This window comes from Pelophylax lessonae (assembly GCF_965119305.1).
Source record: "Pelophylax lessonae genome assembly, chromosome: 5".
Classification (NCBI taxonomy): domain Eukaryota; kingdom Metazoa; phylum Chordata; class Amphibia; order Anura; family Ranidae; genus Pelophylax; species Pelophylax lessonae.
In genome coordinates this window covers 436,346,279-436,364,870 of record NC_138772.1, presented here as the reverse complement: position 1 = coordinate 436,364,870, position 18,592 = coordinate 436,346,279, and the positions used below count along the sequence as shown (strand labels likewise).

At 47.5% G+C, this 18,592-nt stretch overlaps 1 protein-coding gene across 1 annotated transcript in view; it reads left to right on the top strand.

The window, feature by feature from the left end:
* Positions 1-2,039: 2,039 nt before the first annotated feature.
* GGH (gamma-glutamyl hydrolase) overlaps positions 2,040-18,592 on the top strand; it is a 95,803-nt gene continuing 79,250 nt past the window's right edge. Inside the window, exon 1 of the mRNA XM_082259146.1 lies at positions 2,040-2,376. Coding sequence (XP_082115272.1) covers positions 2,088-2,376 — 289 coding nt within the window. The 5' untranslated portion in view covers positions 2,040-2,087. The remainder of the gene's footprint in view (positions 2,377-18,592) is intronic.

The window sequence follows — 18,592 nt, the reverse complement described above, 5'->3', positions numbered from 1 at the left end:
ATGTAAATAGTTTTCTAAGAATCTTGGAAGTGGATTATGTATATATTGTATATATTCTGCACATGGATGTGTATTCCTTTGTTTTCGGTTGGAATATTGTACTATTGTTCTGTTTTTTTACTTTTGTATAAAATGTGTTGCTTGATTCTTTTTAATAAAAGATCAATAGTGTCCATCATTGGTGTCGGTGAAAGGAATAGTGTCCATCATTGGTGTCGGTGAAAGGAATAGTGTCCATCATTGGTGTCGGTGAAAGAAATAGTGCCCCATCATTGGTGTCGGCGAAAGGAATAGTGCCCCATCATTGGTGTCGGTGGAAGGAATAGTGTCCATCATTGGTGTCGGTGGAAGGAATAGTGTCCATCATTGGTGTCGGTGGAAGGAATAGTGTCCATCATTGGTGTCGGTGGAAGGAATAGTGTCCATCATTGGTGTCGGTGTAAGGAATAGTGTCCATCATTGGTGTCGGTGTAAGGAATAGTGTCCATCATTGGTGTCGGTGTAAGGAATAGTGTCCATCATTGGTGTCGGTGTAAGGAATAGTGTCCATCATTGGTGTCGGTGAAAGGAATAGTGCCCCATCATTGGTGTCGGTGAAAGGAATAGTGTCCATCATTGGTGTCGGTGAAAGGAATAGTGTCCATCAATGGTGTCGGTGAAAGGAATAGTGCCCCATCATTGGTGTCGGTGAAAGGAATAGTGCCCCATCATTGGTGTCGGTGAAAGGAATAGTGTCCATCATTGGTGTCGGTGTAAGGAATAGTGCCCCATCATTGGTGTCGGTGAAAGGAATAGTGCCCCATCATTGGTGTCGGTGAAAGGAATAGTGCCCCATCATTGGTGTCGGTGAAAGGAATAGTGTCCATCATTGGTGTCGGTGAAAGGAATAGTGCCCCATCATTGGTGTCGGTGAAAGGAATAGTGTCCCATCATTGGTGTCGGTGAAAGGAATAGTGCCCCATCATTGGTGTCGGTGAAAGGAATAGTGTCCATCATTGGTGTCGGTGAAAGGAATAGTGCCCAATAGTTGGTGTTGGTGGGAGTAATAGTTCACCTTTTTTGGTGTGGGTGGAAGGAATAGTGCCCCCATCATTGGTGTCAGAGGGAGGATATCGCCATATCATTGGTGTCAGTGAAAGGAATAATGCCCCATCATTGGTGACAGCGGGAGGAATAGTGGTCCATCGTTGGTGTCATTGGTGTTGGCGGAAGGAATGGTGCCTCATCATTGGTGTTGGCGGAAGGAATGGTGCCTCATCATTGGTGTTGGCGGAAGGAATGGTGCCTCATCATTGGTGTCATTGAAAGGAATAGAAATAGTTAATTCTGCCCCATTATTGGTGTCAATAAGAGCAATATTCTGTCATGGATGGTGTCAATGGGAAGAATTGCTCCCTCAAGGTTGGTGTCAGTGGAAGGTATAATGTCCGATAGTTGGTGTCATTAAGAGGAATTATGCCCCATTATAGGTGTCAATGAAAGCAATATTCTGTCATGGATGGTGTCATAGGAAAAGCTCCTCATGGATGGTGTCAGTGATAGGAATGGTGCCCCATAGTTGTGCCTTGAATGAGCTGCCCTATGGGCGTTTGTTGTGCAAAAGAAGTTCATGCGCTCAGGCGACGAGCTTTGTGCAATTTCTAAATGTGCGTCAATCGCAGTAAAATCGCACTGTGTTACAATAAGAATGAATGGCACCTGAATGCGCACTGTGCGTTTTACCACGTGATTTGGAATGGTGGGCAGAGTTGTGAATGGGCTCTAACTGGAATGACTGGGGAAAGAGGGTTTTTTTTTTTTTTTTGATGACTGGAGCAACTGTGTATAACAACCAATCAGCTCCTAACTTTCATTTTCAAAGCCGTAGAAGCTGAAGATAGCAGCTGATTGGTTCCTATGCTAATTGTCCTCCTCCCTGTCTGTTATTAGACATCCAAGTCCCGCCTCAGGTAGTTAGCAGGCTGGGTAACAGTGGGCGTATCCCAGAGAACAGGGCGCTACCGGACAGGTCGGTGAATGACAGGGGGCGGGTTCAGCAGACGAGGGCACTCCCTTTAGCCTCCATTGCCGTCAGGACGGGCTCTCTGATGCAATGCGGGATTTTTGGTTGTGAATTTGGGAGGAGGGGGAGGGGGAAGGAGGGATGTCTGTCCTCCAGGTATCCTCAGTACTCAGTATACTGTAGCCTGTGTCTGATCCCAGCTGGAGGGCTGTGCTGGCCGCTGCCTGTCAGGAAGGAGAGGATCCTCCGACACTCCGTCACTATGGGCTCGGCTGGACTCATGCTGCTGCTCCTCATTGTCTTCTTCTTCTCCCGATCCTGGAGCTCGTCTGTGATCATCACCGACCCTCCCATCAATGACAGACCGGTGATCGGTGAGTGTGGGGACCATCTCCATCATTAACGGGGCAAGGTCATCATTGTCTGCTCATCTCTTCCTTCCCAAGCCCAGAGGGACCCTTCTTCCATGAGTGTAACCTCTATGCCACACAATCACCCCCAACATTATTCAGGGGTCCTAGAGAATATAATGGTGGGTGTTGCAATTTTTTATGTCGCATGGTATTTGCACAGCGTTTTTTAACCACTTTACCACTAGAGCTTTTTGCTGTCTTACGTCTGGGCCACTTTTTGCGATTCGGCGCTGTGCGACTTTAACTGACAATTGCGCGGTCGTGCGACGTCGTACCCAAACGAAATTGACGTTCTTTTTTTCCCCACAAACAGAGCTTTCTTTTGGTGGTATTTGATCACCTGTGTGATTTTGACTTTTTGCGCTATAAACAAAAAAAGAGCATTTATTTTGAAAAAATAACAATATTTTTCACATTTTTTTTATATGAAATTCCCCCCAAAAAAGATGTAAAAACCATTTTTTTTTTTTTTTTTTTTTACATTTTTGGCCAATTTGTTTTCTGCTACCTATGTTTGGTAAAAAAATCGCAATAAGCGTATTTTGATTGGTTTGCGCAAAAGTTATTGCGTTTACTAACAAAGGGAAAGATTTATGTCATTTTTGGGGTTTTTTTTTTTTTTTAACGAGTAATGGCGGCGATCTGCGATTTTTTTTTTTTTTTGACACTGACAGGGAAGGGGTTAACTTTATTGGAGAGGGAGGGGTTAATGTATGCCTGGTGCTTACTGACGTGTGGGGGGGGGAGGTGACTGTGTGAGACAGGGACAGATCGGATGTCCAGCTATGCTGAACACTCCGATCTGTCACTCCCTGTCACTATGGAGATCCGCCCGCTTGTGTTTATACAGGCGGGTGGATCTCCACACTAGATCCCCGACGATCGGGGCAGAGCAGCGGCGATCGCCGCTGCTCCTCCCCTGGCCCGACTCCCGCTGTGAATGAAAACAGCGGGAGCGCGCCTCCGGTGGCGCGCGAGCGGCGCCGCCTACAGGGGAAGAGTCTGGCGACGTAGGTCTACGTCGTCAGACGGGAACGAGCCACTCTGCCGCAGTACTATTCCAGTACTCAGCGGTAAAGTGGTTAAACAGCTTTACTCTGACGTTCTCAACAATACCTTTCATATGTGGTGCGAACACCGTTTACATGTGTGCGCAAGCAATGTACATATGCGTGCGACTATGGGGGGATAGGGGAATTATTTTTCTAAATAAAGTAAAAAAAAATTACACGTACATGTTAGGAGAAAAAAAAAAAAAAAATATATATTTTTTTTTTGAAAATCTTTTTATTGTTTCAACAGAAAAACATAACAACACAAAAACAATAGGTGCAAAAAGGTTCACATACCAGTCTTGCAGCGCATTGTCAACGTCAAGGCGGCAATCAAACATGAACAAAAAAAAAAAAAGGGGGGAAAAGTGGGCCCACGCAGGGGCATAATTATTCTGGCAGCAAGAATACAACGTTAATCAGTGTACAGCATAAGATAAGTAGTACAGTCCGGGCCGCCTCTCGGCCGGTCCCGGATAGCGGTCTATGGAACCCCTGAGCTGCCCCCGCCCAGACAGGCGGCAAGCAGCGGCACGGAGGAGTCCGCCAACCACTTGGCCCAAACCCTGTCATGCTTTTTGGGGCATCCCCTGTGAGAATACGTGTCCTTGTACAACGGTATCACCGAATCCACCAGCGCCCTCCACCGCCGGAGCGGGGGAGGGGACCGCTGCCTCCAATGAAGTACTATGTTCTTCCTGGCGAAAAACAGGAGGAGACCCATGAGGGTGCGATCCGCCACCCTAGGGAACAGATCGTCTAGTAGGCCTAACAGGGCCGTCTTGGGCGAGGGGTCTATCGAAACCTGCAACACTCCGTTTGCAGCCGCGTAGACCCGAGACCAGTAATCAGACAGATCTGGGCAGGTCCAGAAAATGTGGATAAAGTCCCCGGGCGTGTGGCCGCACCGCCAACACTCCGGGTAGTGGGACTCATGCATTTTGTGTAGGCGATGGGGAGTGAAGTACGCCCGGTGGGCGATCTTATACTGCACCATGCGGTCCCTTAGGGAGACCAGGATCTTAAAGGGGGAATCCCACACCTGTTGCCAGTCCTCGGCGTCCATGTCCGGGACATCCCGAGTCCACCGATCTCGGAGACCCGAGAGCTCCGGAGAGAACACCCGAAGGAGATGGGCGTGCAGGACTGAGGCGGCGCGGGCGGAGCAATCAAACCGAAGAACCCGCTCCAGATCCGACTGCACCACCCCCGCCCCCCCCCCCCCCGCGGGAACTGAGCCCGGAAGGCATGGGACAACTGGAGATAACGGAATAGGTGAGACGGGGGCACCCCGTGAGATTCACAAAGTTGGTCAAATGAAGGGAGGGAGAGGTCCGAGGACAGATCTGAAATCACCTTAATGCCGTATCTGGTCCAGGCTGCCGGGTCGGGGAGGGAGTACAAGTGGGGCAGAGTAGGGTTGATCCACAGCGGCGCCCTAGGGGAGACCGCGGTGCTCGGGTAAGCCTCCAGCGCCAGGCCCTAACGCCAGGCTCTGAGCTTCGTTAGCATGGATGAGGTCAAAGGATACAGAGCCTTGGGGCCCCGGAACAACAGATGCGACAGCGCCTCCATTGACCCCAGCACCGCCGCCTCCAGCACCACTGCGGAGTTGGAGGCATCAGGAGACAGCCACCATACCGCGGAAACCAACTGGGAGGCCAAAAAATATTTATGACAGTCTGGGAAGGCTAGACCCCCCTGGGACTGGGGTCTCATCAGCGTTGAAAACTTGTAGCGGGGGGGGCGAGGGCCCCACAAAAAGGAGGAGAAGAGCCTATTCAAATTGGTGAAGAAGGTTTTGGGGATCCATTGGGGTGAGTGGCGAAAGAGGTAGGTCAATTTAGGGAGGATCTTCATTTTTATCAGATTCACCCTGCCCAACAGGGAGAGGGGAAGGTTCTCCCATGCCCTCAGCCTGGCCCGAACATCCTGCATCACCGGGTCTAGATTAAGGGAAATAAATTTCGAGGGGTCCTTAGACACCCTCACCCCCAGATACATGAAACTGTCGACCCACTGTAGCGAGAGATCCGGCGGGGCAGCGCTCCTGGCCGCCTCGTCGATCGCAAGCAGCTGGGACTTTGACCAATTCACCTTCAGGCCCGTCACCCTGGAGAAGCCGTCCAGGATGTCCAGAGCACCCCGAAGGGAGGGACCCGCATCCTGCAAAAACAACAGGAGGTCGTCCGCATACAGAGCCACCCTCTCCTCCAGCCACGCCACCCGAAGCCCCCGAACCTCCGGCGAGGTTCGGAGCGCCTCGGCCAAGGGTTCCATGGCGATGGCGAAAAGGGCCGGAGAAAGAGGACAGCCCTGCCGCGTACCTCTGGACAACAGGAACGAAGGGGACAGCCTTCCTCCCAACCGAATGGCCGCCCTTGGAGATCTATAGATTGTCCTCAACCATCGTATAAACAGGGGGAACCCCATTCTCCTGAGGACCTCCCACAGGAACAGCCATTCCACCGAATCAAAAGCCTTCTCTATATCCAAGGAGGCGACCACCCTTGCACCGGAGTTCAAATGTTGAGTTTGCAAATTAGTATAAAGCCTACGCAGATTGACATCTGTAGATCTGTTGGCCATGAACCCAGTTTGATCCTGGTCAATCACGGAGGGGAGGATGGGGCGAAGTCTGGAGGCAAGAATTTTTGTGAGAACCTTGAGGTCATTATTAAGGAGGGCAATTGGGCGGTAGGAAGCACACAGCTTCGGGGGCTTAGGGATCAGGATAATGTGTGCCTCCGCCATAGAGGGCGGCAAGCAGCCCATCTCCAGGCAGTCATTGTACAATGCCGCCAGCACTCCAGCATGAGTTTTGTAGAATTCAATGGGCAGCCCATCGGGGCCAGGGGCCTTGCCTCCAGGGATAGAACGTATCACTATCGCCACCTCCTCTGCCGTGACCGGCCGAACCAAATCGGAGCGCTCAGCGTCTGACAACCAACCCAGGGCAACCGGATCCAGGAGCTGTTGCAGATCCTCCGGCCGGAGGTCCGCGGGCAAGGTAGTAGCATATAATCGGGAGTAGAAGTCCCCAAAAAGCCCCAAAATTCCCTCCGGTGAGGTGACCGCCTCCCCAGAAGGAGAAGTGAGCTCCGGAACCAGGGTGAGGGGGGCATCATGATGAGACATAACCGCCAACAGTTTCCCGTTCCGATCCCCATATTCAAAAAACCTCTGTTTAGAGTGGTACATAGACAACTGGGTGACCTCAGTCAGGTGTAGATGCAAGTCTCTCTTACTCGCCTGCAGTTCCTCAAAGTTGGCGGCCGAGGGGTCCCGGACATAGCGGCCAGAAGCCGCCTCCAAGTCGGACACCGTAGCCAGCTGCTGAACTCGAACGGCTTTGATTGCCGAAATATAGTGGCCCCTAGTAACCGCCTTAAAGGCGTCCCATACCAGTCCGGGAGAGGACGTACCTGCATTAGTCTGCCAATAGTCTTTTATCATAGATGGGGTCTGGGCTACAATCTCGGGCTGGTCCACCCACTGGGCACCGAGGCGCCACATAGCACTACTGCGGTCACAGCCCGAGCGAATAACGACCTGCAAGGGACTATGGTCCGACAAGCCGCTGGGGAGATAAGAGACCTCCTCCACATCAGACAACATGTGCGGGTTGGCGAAGCCATAGTCTATCCTGGAGGACGTTTTGTGAGTAGCAGAAAAGCAGGAGTAAACCTTCTCCTGGGGGTGTTTCCAGCGCCAAACCTCCTGTAACCCGGCGGCCGAAGACCAATGGAGAAGGTCCCCGGAAAAGGCCTTGGGAGGCAAGGGCCTGTCAAGGTCCGGGGAGAGGATGGCGTTGAAGTCCCCCAGGAGAAGCAGTTTGGCAGGACAGTAGCCGGAGACCCTCTCCAGGACGGTATACAGGACCTCAGCTTTGAACAGTGGGGATGCCCGCCACCACATACCTCTGCTGCCACATAGTGAGCACCAGCACCACATATCTACCGGAGGGGTCGGTGTGCACCGCCTCCACCACACAGGGCAAAGATTTGTGAATCAGTACACAAACACCCCTTGCATAAGTAGAGTAGGAGGCATGGAACGACCTCTGTACCCACGGTTTTTTAAGAGACAGGAGCTTGCTGCCCACCAGGTAGGTTTCTTGCAAAACCAGTATGGAGGGGTTGTAACGCTGCACATACTGAAAGAGCAATGCCCGCTTAAACTTGGAATTGAGACCCCGTACGTTCCAGGATAGCACAGAGAAGGTAGATGGTTTACGTGATGCCATCCTGGAAGGTTACATAAATGAACACCCCAGAAGTATCACCCATAGGTACTTCCTCCTGGGGAGCAGCAAGATCGAGTAAACCCATGCACCAAACAAAAACACAAACAAACAAAGTAAGCCCTCCTGGAGGGAGAGCACAACACCCCAAACACATAACGTTTACCCTACTGTACCCCGTTACCCCCAAAAACAAGGGGGAGAGCCCAGGGACAGTTTGAACCCAAAAACTGAGAAAAAAAAAAGCGGTTAGGCACCGGCCAACAGACCGCCTGGGCCTACCGCCACAGTCTGTCCAAAAATAGTCCGCCCACCGCCAACAGGGCTGGCGGGAAGCACAGTTCAGGGAGCCTGTCAAAAAACTAAAATAAGGCAAAAAGTCAAGCAAAGGGGGAAAAAAAAGGGGAAAAAAATAGTGCAGTTCACCCGAGCTCCGTGGTGAACAAAAGGGACATAAGGGCCAAAGGAGGATGCAGGGCAAGCATCCGCCGTGAGGAAGGAGGTGCAAGTGTCCAGGAGTCCTGAGAAACACATCCAAGGGAGGCAGAATAGGAGCATGTAGGAGAGCAGAAGTGGGAATAAAAGGGGCAAACAGGGCAGAAGTCAGTGCAGGAGTTCACTTACAGAATCCAGGACATCACACAGCCGAGGGGGACACAGGGGGTCAGCAACAATCAGGCCGCAGCACCCAAGGTGTCAATCCAATCACTGACATCTGGGGGGGTCTCGAAGAATCGCACCGTGCCCTGATGGGCCACCCTCAGCCGACTGGGATACAGCATACTGTATTTGATATTCCTCTCCCGCAGGCGACGTCTCACCTCATTAAAGGATCTGCGGCGTCTCTGTACTTCAGCCGAGAAGTCCGGGAATAACATCACCCTGGTATTCTCATAGGGCAACTCCTCTTGCTTCCTAGCCGCAGCAAGGATCATATCCCGGTCCTAATTCAGCATCCGGACCAGGAACGGTCTGGGGGGGGGCCCCCGAGGGTCGCTTGCCCGTGGGCACCCGGTGAGCCCGCTCAACCACATAGGTAGCAGGAAGGTCATGCAGGTGCAGCAGGGATTTGAAGAAGTCCTCAGCAAAGGCTTCAGGGCGATCACCTTCCGCGCCCTCCGGCAAGCCCACCACACGGATGTTATTTCGGCGCTGCCTGTTCTCGGCATCATCCACCTTGCTAGTGAGCGCGGCGACCAACGCCTGTAAGTCCGCTAGCTGAGCCGAATGGGGTCCCTGCCGGTCCTCTACCTCTCCAATCCGAACCTCAGCCTCCGTCATCCTGCCCCTGATTTTGTCCAAATCGTGGCGTATCAGGGTGCATTCGGAGGCCACGCTGTCGATGCGGAGCATGAGGGAAGCTTTGCAGCCTTCAATGGCCGCGAGGATGGGTCCAGTGATCGCCGCCGCTTCCACCGCCACTTCCGCGGGCGCAGGAGAGCTCGGCTGCGAGTCAGGGGAGGAAGACATCCCCGCCGAGGCCTTGGAGCAGCGACTTGCCTGGGGGCTGCTGGAGACTGGCAAGATGGCGCCGGGAGGACACGTGGCCCCGGCTCTTCCCCGGGCGCTGAGGCTTCGGATCCTTGGGCAGCTTACCCTTCGGCTTGGTCGACATGGCACAGGACCAGGACGATCCAGAGGAGCAGGACAAGCCAGGTATTGCAAACAAAATAGCCCTAAAACTGAGGAATTAGCACGGATGATCACGGAGCTCTGCAGCCACACGTCCGCTCAGGCTCACATCCCTGCCACATATATATATTTATTTTTACACTGTCTCTTTGATTTGTTTAACTTTATTGCTATCCCAAGGAATAAACATCCAATGTGATAGCATGGGCACTGACAAGTACTCTTTTACTGAGACATCTGGGGTGTATTAGACCCCAGAGCTCTCCTCTGCCCTTAAAACCACCTGATCAGACACTTTTAAAGGCTGGTAATGGCCTTTACATACAATAACACATGTTTATGTTACACTAAAACCAGAAGTGACAAAATACTTGTTGCTTCCTAGACCATAGAGATGATAGGGAACTTTCCAGTCCTCTGTCATCTTTTTGGTAACCCAGGACAACCGCCAGCTTCAGTCCTGTGCTCCTTCCGCCACATGTAATAGCAATCCGGCTGCTTGTTATCCACCAGGATTGCTTTCTCATGAACGAGCATTGCTAGCAATAAAAAAAAAAAAGAAATAAATAAAATTTTTTATATATATATAATAATCGGAGTCATAGCTACAGCCGCATGACCACTTCAACCAGATAGCATTATGGGTATGCCCTATTGGGGGGGGGGGGGGGGGGAGTCCTTTAAAATCGTGTGTGTAAGTAATCATACATACATACATACATACATACATACATACATACATACAGGTACATCTCATAAAATTTCATCAAAATATCATCAAAAAAGTTAATTTATTTCAGTAATTGAAATCCAAAAGTGAAACTCGTATATTTTATATAGCTGTGTTACACACAGAGTGATTTATTTCAAGTATTTCTTTCTTTTAATGTTGATGATTATGGCTTACAGCTAGTGAAAGTCAAGTATCTCAGATAATTTGATTATTACAGAAGACTAATAAAATAAAAAAAGGATTTATAATATAGAAATGCTGGCTTAGTGAAAAGTATGTCCATGTACAGTATGATATGCACTCATTACTTGGTTGAGGCTCCTTTTGCATGAATAACTGCATCAATGTGGCATGGCATGGAGGCGATCAGCCTGTGGCACTGTTGATGTGTTATGGAAGCCCAGCTTGCTTTGATAGCGGCCTTCAGCTCATCTGCATTGTTGGGTCTGGTGTCTCTCATCTTCCTCTTGACAATATCCCACAGATTCTCTATGGGGTTTAGGTCAGGCGAGTGTTGGCCAATCAAGCACAGGGATACCATGATCATGAACATCCCTGGTGGTAATCCTGAGTGTGGCTCGGGGTTAATTTTCAGTACCGAAAGCGGTAACCCCTAATCACACTCAGGATTACCCTGTAGTGATACTTGCCTTGTCTCTGCGATCCCCTAATGTCCTCCGGCTGATGCCGGCATCCAACTTCCAGGTTTCCTTCTCTGCGAGCACCGCGATGCAAGGGGGCGGACCCCGGTGGGAAATTAAAAAACATAAACAAAAACATGACACATAAACATTGTAATCTGTTAGGATTACTTTACTGTGAAACCATTTACCCCAGTTTTGTCACTAGTGCTTTGTCCAGTGCCCTGCCTGCACTTTTACTGTTTTTATTCTTTTTATTTTTATTAATAATTTTTTTTTTGTTAGTTTAATTTAATTTTATTAATTACATTTTTTTTTTGTAACCATTACAGGCCTACAATATAAAACCGATTTCCATTCAAAACCATGTACCATTTTGACATTCAAAAATACTGGCATAATCAGACTGCCAGGGATGTTAAACCTGGCATTGGTACTTTTGGCAGTGTGGGCAGGTGCCAAGTCCTGCTGGAAAATGGAATCAACATTTCCATAATGCTGGTCAGCAGAGGGAAGCATGAAGTGCTCTAGAATTTTCCTGTTTTTTTGTAGTGTGCCTGATCAGACTCAGAGGTAAGCCGGTGTAAAGGGACAAAAGTCTTTTACACCCGCCGGTCCACAGGCAGATCTGATCAGATCACCCATGTGAATAGACCCTCCTAATATGAGACTGTGGGGTAGACGCATGTCAGGTTGAGACATCCAGGTTCATACTTGTTTATTAATAAAGGTCTTAAAGGCACCCTTTTAGGGAAGGCCGTGTTCACATTGGTGCGCTGCAGTTTGGGCGCAGCATGATTGTATGCACATTTTACATCTGTTTTAGGTGCACTCTTATTGACTTCTATTATGTGCGTCTTCTGAAAAGGACATCACAGATCCAGCATGCAGGACTTTGATGCGATTTCATGAAAATCCGCGGTCTAATAGATGTCAAAGTGAGTTCAACTAAAACCATGTGTGAAAAGGCGCATACAGTCACGCTGTGCGCAAAATGGAGTGCACCGGTGGGAACCCAACCTAAAGATTAACCACTTTACCACCGGAGGATTTTGCTGTCTTACGTCCAGGACACTTTTTGCGATTCGGCACTGTGCTACTTTAACTGACAATTGCGCGGTCATGCAACGCCGGACCCAAACGAAATTGACATCCTTTTTTTTCCCCACAAACAGAGCTTTCTTTTGGCGGTATTCGATCACCTGTGTGATTTTCATTTTTGCGATATTAATAAAAAAAAAGCGACAATTTTGAAAAAATAACAATATTTTTCTACTTTGACAGTTAAAAAATATCCAATATATTCAATTGTTGTCATATATTTAGGCCAAAATGTATTTAGCTACATGTCTTTGACAAAAAAATTCTCAATGAGCGTATTTTTAACCGCTTTATGACCGGAAGATTTTACCCCATTCCTGACCAGGCCATATTTTGCGACTTCGGCACTGCATTACTTTAAAAGACAATTGCACGGTCGTGCGACGCTGTACCCAAATGAAATTTATGTCCTTTTCTTTTCCCCACAAATAGAGATTTCTTTTGGTGGTATTTGGTCACCTGTGCGATTTTCTAATTTTTGAAGAAAGAACGACAATTTAAAAAAAAAAAAACATTTTTCACATTCTGATATACAACATTCCCCCCAAAAAAATTAACAAATCAAAATATGTCCTTTTTTTTCCTCCCACAAATAGAGCTTTTTTTTTGGTGGTATTTGATCACCTGTGCGATTTTTTTTTTTTTTTTTTTTTTTTTTTTTTTTTTTTTTTTTTTTACTTTTTGCGCTATAAACAAAAAAAGAGCGAGAATTTTGAAAAAATAACAATATTCTTCACTTTTTTTTTTTTTTTTTTTTTTTTAATATGAAATTCCCCCCCCCCCAAAAAAAAAAAAAAAATGTATAAATCAAAATGTTTTAACATTTTAGGCCAATTTGTTTTCTGCTACATATTTTTGGTAAAAAAAAAAAAAAAAAAAAATCACAATAAGCGTATTTTGATTGGTTTGCGCAAAAGTTATTGCAGCTACTAACTACAGGAAATTTCTGTCATTTTTATTGTTTTTTTTTTTTTTAACTAGTAATGGCGGCGATCTGCTTTTTTTTTTTTTTTTTTTTTTTTTTTTTGCAGGACTGCGACATTGCAGCAGATAGATCGGACCCTTGACTGACATTTTTGACACTACCAGTGACATTTCCATAGTAATCAGTGCTATGAATATGCACTGTTGCTGTAAAAATTACACTGGCAGGGAAGGGGTTAACTTTATTGGAGAGGGAGGGGTTAATGTATGCCTGGTGCTTACTAACGTGTGGGGGGAGGGGACTGAATGACACGGGCACAGATTGCAGGTTCAGCTATGCTGAATCCTGCAATCTGTCACTGTTTGTCACTTAGGAGATCCGCCCGCTTTGTTTACACAAGCGGGCGGATTTCCACACTCGATTCCCCGACGATCGGGGAAGAGTGGCATTTACTAAAGATTAAAGACCTGCACTCCTGCAGTGGAGGACATTCTGGGAAATTCAGCAAAGCATCTGCACCACTTTCCTGGTGGTATGGCAGATTCGGGTAGGTCTAGTGCCACTTTTATAAAATGGTGCTATTATTGCACAATAATCACAATTATTTACCTCTAGCTTATAGATGACAGAACTGGAAGTCATTACAGAGACAAGCAGAGTGCCTGTCTCTGTACGCTTTGTTGCAGAGTAACATGTTTGCTACTGTAACCTCCTCTCCTCTCTACCTGTCACTTGTTAGAGGGAAACTAAACCCTTCTATCCTTTACTGCCAAGGAAGCTGTCATCTTAGCCTCGGTCTGTTCTGCAGTTGCCATGGTGTTACACATGTGATCAGCTATGACACCAGCTTCACAGTTAGGTTAAGAGCACAAGCAACTGTGATGGTTACCATTCACAGCATGCCTTGAATGTAACTGTTTTGGGAATTAGTTAAATCAGTGGGTTTAATTTTGCTTTGGGGAAATTGTCTGCTTCCCTCCTACAACCAGTAATGCTGACAGTGGGCTGTGTTATATGGGGAAGCTGGGGCACTAGTTCCACCAGGTCTGCTCTGTCCTTATGATTGGCTGCAGACAGGGGCTGGGTCCTTTGCCCAAAATTAGGCTTTCTGTTGGCTATGGATCCGCTCAGTGCCTGCTGTCAGTCGTAAGAGGAGTGGAACACAATGGACACCAGCCAAGTTTAAAGTGGTTCTAAAGGCAGAAGGTTTTTTTTTTTTTTATCGAATGCATGCTATGCATTTAGATAAAAAGCCTTCTGTGTGCAGAAGCCCCCCCACAATACTTACCTGAGCCCTCTCATTCCACGATGTTGCATGAGAGCCATGAAGTGTGGGGACTCTCCCTTCTGATTGGCTGAGACAGCAGCAGGTGCCATTGGCTCCCGCTGCTGTCGTCAGTGAGCAAATGAGGAGAGAGAGGGGCGGGGTCAAGCCACAGCTCCATGTCTGAATGGACACACAGAGCCTCAGCTCGGGTGCCCCGATAAAAAGCAGCTTGCTATGGGGGCACTCGGCCGGAGCCCAGAGTGTCAGCGGAGAACCTGAGAAGAGGAGGATCTGGGATCCGGGCTGCTCTGTGCAAAACCAACTGCACAGACCAGCTAAGTAGAACTTGTTTGTTGTATTTAACCACTTTACCACCGGAGGATTTTGCTGTCTTCCGTCCAGGCCACTTTTTGAGATTCGGCGCTGTGCGACTTTAACTGACAATTGCGCGGTCGTGCGACGCCGTACCCAAACGAAATTTACGTCCTTTTTTTTCCCACAGCTTTCTTTTGGTGGTATTTGATCACCTGTGCGATTTTTTACTTTTTGCGCTATAAACAAAAAAAGAGCGTTTATTTTGAAAAAATAATATTTTTAACATTTTTTTTATATGAAATTCCCCCCAAAAAAGATGTAAAAACCATTTTTTTTTTTTAAATTTTGGCCAATTTGTTTTATGCTACATATGTTTGGTAAAAAAAATCGCAATAAGCGTATTTTGATTGGTTTGTGCAAAAGTTATCGCGTTTACTAACAAAGGGAAAGATTTCTGTCATTTTTGGTGTTTTTTTTTTTTTTTAACGCGTAATGGCGGCGATCTGCGATTTTTTTTTTTTTTTGCGGGACTGCGACATTGCGGCGGACAGATCGGACCCTTGACTGACATTTTTGACACTTTTGTGGGTACCAGTGACATTACTGCAGTAATCAGTGCTATATATATATATATATGCACTGTTACTGTAAAAATGACACTGGCAGGGAAGGGGTTAATTTTATTGGAGAGGGAGGGGTTAATGTATGCCTGGTGCTTACTGACGTGTAGGGGGGGGGGAGGTGACTGAGTGAGTCATGGACAGATCGGATGTCCAGCTATGCTGAACAGTCCGATCTGTCACTCCCTGTCACTATGGAGATCCGCCCGCTGTGTTTACACACAGCGGGCGGATCTCCAGACTCGATCCACGACGATCGGGTAAGAGCAGCGGCGATCGCCGCTGCTCCTCCCCTGGCCCGACTCCCGCTGTGAATGAAAGCAGCGGGAGCGAGCCTCCAGCGGCGCGCAAGCGCCGCCCAGAAGGGGGAGTGTCTGACGACGTAGTACTACGTCATCAGACGATAACGAGCCACTCTGCCGCAGTAATATTACTGTGAGCAGACGTAAAGTGGTTAAACAAAAAAAAAAAAAACAACTTAAAAATCACTTTAAGGCTACATTCACACCTGAGCATAGCGTTTTCGCGCGTTTTTTACCGCGATTTTACCACGATTTACAGGCGTTTTTAGATTGAATAGAGACCAATGGAAACCGCCTGTAATCTGAAAAGAAGCACATGTACTTTTTTGAGCGTTGGGCGTTTTGCTCACAGCGTCAAAACACTCAGATGTGAACAGGGGCCATTGAAATGAATAGGATTTGTCTTGCTGGGCGTTTTGAGAGCTGATCCTAGAGCAGAAAAACTCCCCAAAAACGCCTACATGTGAACGGAGCCTAAGGGCCTGTTCACCCCAGATGCGCTGGACAGTCTGTCATGTCCATTCACACCTTCGCGCAATCTCTCACATTGCACCACAACACAACTAGTAGGACTTTATGTAATGGTACTTTTTTACCATTTCAATTAAAGCGGAGATCCAGCCCCCCCAACCAAAAAATTAAAAGTCCGCAGCTACAAATACTATAGCTGCTGACTTTTAATATTAGGACCCTTGTCCAGGGATCCAGAGATGCAGACTTTTCAATTGTCTCTTGGTTGCTGCTGCCGCCATTCCTTGGTGAAGCTTAGTGGCTTCACAGCTGATTCCCTACTGAGCATGCGTGTAGCGCGCTGTGCTTTGTGAATAGCCTGGCAGCGGGGGAAAGGGGGGGGGGGCAAACTGGCAGCGGTGAGGTCACCCAGAAGTGGGGACAAGTACCCCCGAAAGGTGCCAAATGTGGCAGCGGAGGGGGGGAGGAAACAAACAAGCAGTGCTTCCCCTTTTGGGGGGAACTCCGCTTTAACCGGTTAACAACTGCCCGCCACACTTATACTACTGGGCGAAGCCGATGCAGCGGGCAGGCAGCTCTGATTGCTGCTTGACACCCACGATCGTTCCCCGCTGAGAGAGAACGGTCAGCTGTTGTAAACACAGCTGACCGTTCTTCTCCCTGGAGTGATCAGAGCCCATGTGATCCTTCTATATAGCATCACAGGTCTCTCTGGTCATTTCAGAAGCCACGCCCCCCCCACAGTTAGAATCACTCTGAGGGGTTAAATGTAAGCCTAGGGATCACCCATAATGTTAACCCCTTCCCTGCCAGTGTCATTCTTTTCTTGTAGTAATGTCACTGGTCCCCCCCTCCAAAAGTGTCAAAAATGTCAGTTAGGGGTCCGATCTGTACGCCACATGGTCGCAGTCCCGCAAAAAATTGCAGATCGCAGCCATTACTAGTTTAAAAAAAAAAAAAAAAAAACAATAAAAATGACATAAATCTTTCCTGTAGTAAGTAGACGCAATAACTTTTGTGCAAACCAACCAAAATAACGCTTATTGCGATTTTTTTTTTTTGTTTTTTTTTTGTTTTTTTTTTTTTTTTGTTTTACCAAAAATATGTAGCAGAAAACAAATTGGCCTAAAATGTTGAAAAAAAATAGATTTTTAATTTTTTTTTTTTTTTTTGAGAATATCATATAGCAGAATGTGAAAAATATAAGGCTCCTTTCACACTATCCGTCTGTCGGGCGGATTCCGTTTTTCTCAGCGGGGGGATTGAGGTGCCGATCCCCCCGCTGAGCAGCAGGAGGACAGCTGTGTCTCTGCGCTGTGTGCAGAGACACAGCTGTCAGTTCCCCATGCATCTCTATGGGGGAAATCGGTTGGGAACGGACCGTCGGTCCGTTCTCATCCGATCCCGTCCGATCTGCTGGACGGATGGAAAATAGGGTTTCCATCCGTCCAGATTTGACGGATCGGATGTCAGCGGACTTGTCTCTGCTGACATCCGATCCCCCATAGAGATGCATGGGGGGACCGCTCAGATCCGCCAAAAAAAAACGCCTGTGTGAAAGGGGCCTTATTATTATTTTTTTTTTTCAAAATTGTCACTTTTTTTTGTGTTTATAGCGCAAAAAATCTAAATTGTAGAGGTGATCAAAAACCACCAAAAGAAAGCTCTATTTGTGTGGGAAAAAAGGACATCAATTTTATCTGGGTACAGCCTTGCACAACCGCGCAATTGTCCGTTAAAGTAACGCAGTGCAGAATCGCAAAATGGGGCCTGGTCAGGAAGGGGGCAAATCCTTCCGGTCTTAAAGTGGTTAAGTTTACACCAAAAAAAGACTGTGTGGTGTGCTCTTTATAGAACATCGGCACCACTGCCTTCCAACACTGCTGGTGTGAATGAGCCCTTATGTTGGTACAGGTAAGGGGAGAATACGACGCCATACACCACAACAAAGAGGCAGAATTGGCAGATCTCATGTTTATCTCTTTCCAGATCTATTAATTACATTTAGATGATAAGAGAAGAACAAAATGTCTGTAAAACAATCTGTATTTGTCATTATTCTCTTGTATTTGGTTTAGATCCAAGAAATGAGAACCTGACCTCCTATTACAGAGAATTGTATTTCTAGACATGTCATCAAACATTTAAGATATTTACTTTGACTAATGTTCCAGGTGTGACCTGTTATTAGTGACTCTGTGTACAGAAATGTGACCTTTAAAGCTTTGCTGGTAAGCATGACTCGTAGATGCAGCGCTGGTAATGACGGCTATACAGCGGTGCCTGATGCTGTACAGGTGAGCTGTGCCATGGAATGAACAGGACTTCGCTGAGAGGACCCACCTAAGCCCACACTGATGCCACTGTGTTCCTGCGATCTGCAGCGGGTGCCGATTAAATGATAACCTTAAAACAGGTCTCAAAATGCCTGAAGTGGATCGCATGGGTGTAAACATCTGTGTGATCTGGTGGCTCCAGTGCCAGCAAATAAACACTGTCCGCACATTTTCATGCAGATGCAGTGCGATTTGAGCCATTCAAAAATGAAAGTGTTCAAATCGCAGCGCACAGAATCACATGTGATTTGCACAGGACTGCGATTTGTGTGAATCACAGGCAGCGTGAACCAGCAGCTTTTTATTTTTCCAGCTTATTGCATTCTACTTGGGGAATCTTTCACACTAGCTCAGACATAAAGTGAACATTACCAAAGCCGTTCTGGAGCTCCAGAAAGGTGACTTTGCCAAGGCTGAGATGTCAGCTGCAGGGGGAGGAAGCATTTCTCAAGTCTCTTCTTCCCCCAGTGATCAGACTGTACATTTTACATTTGTATTAAAGTATAACTACAGGCAATTTGTGATATATTCTTTTTGTT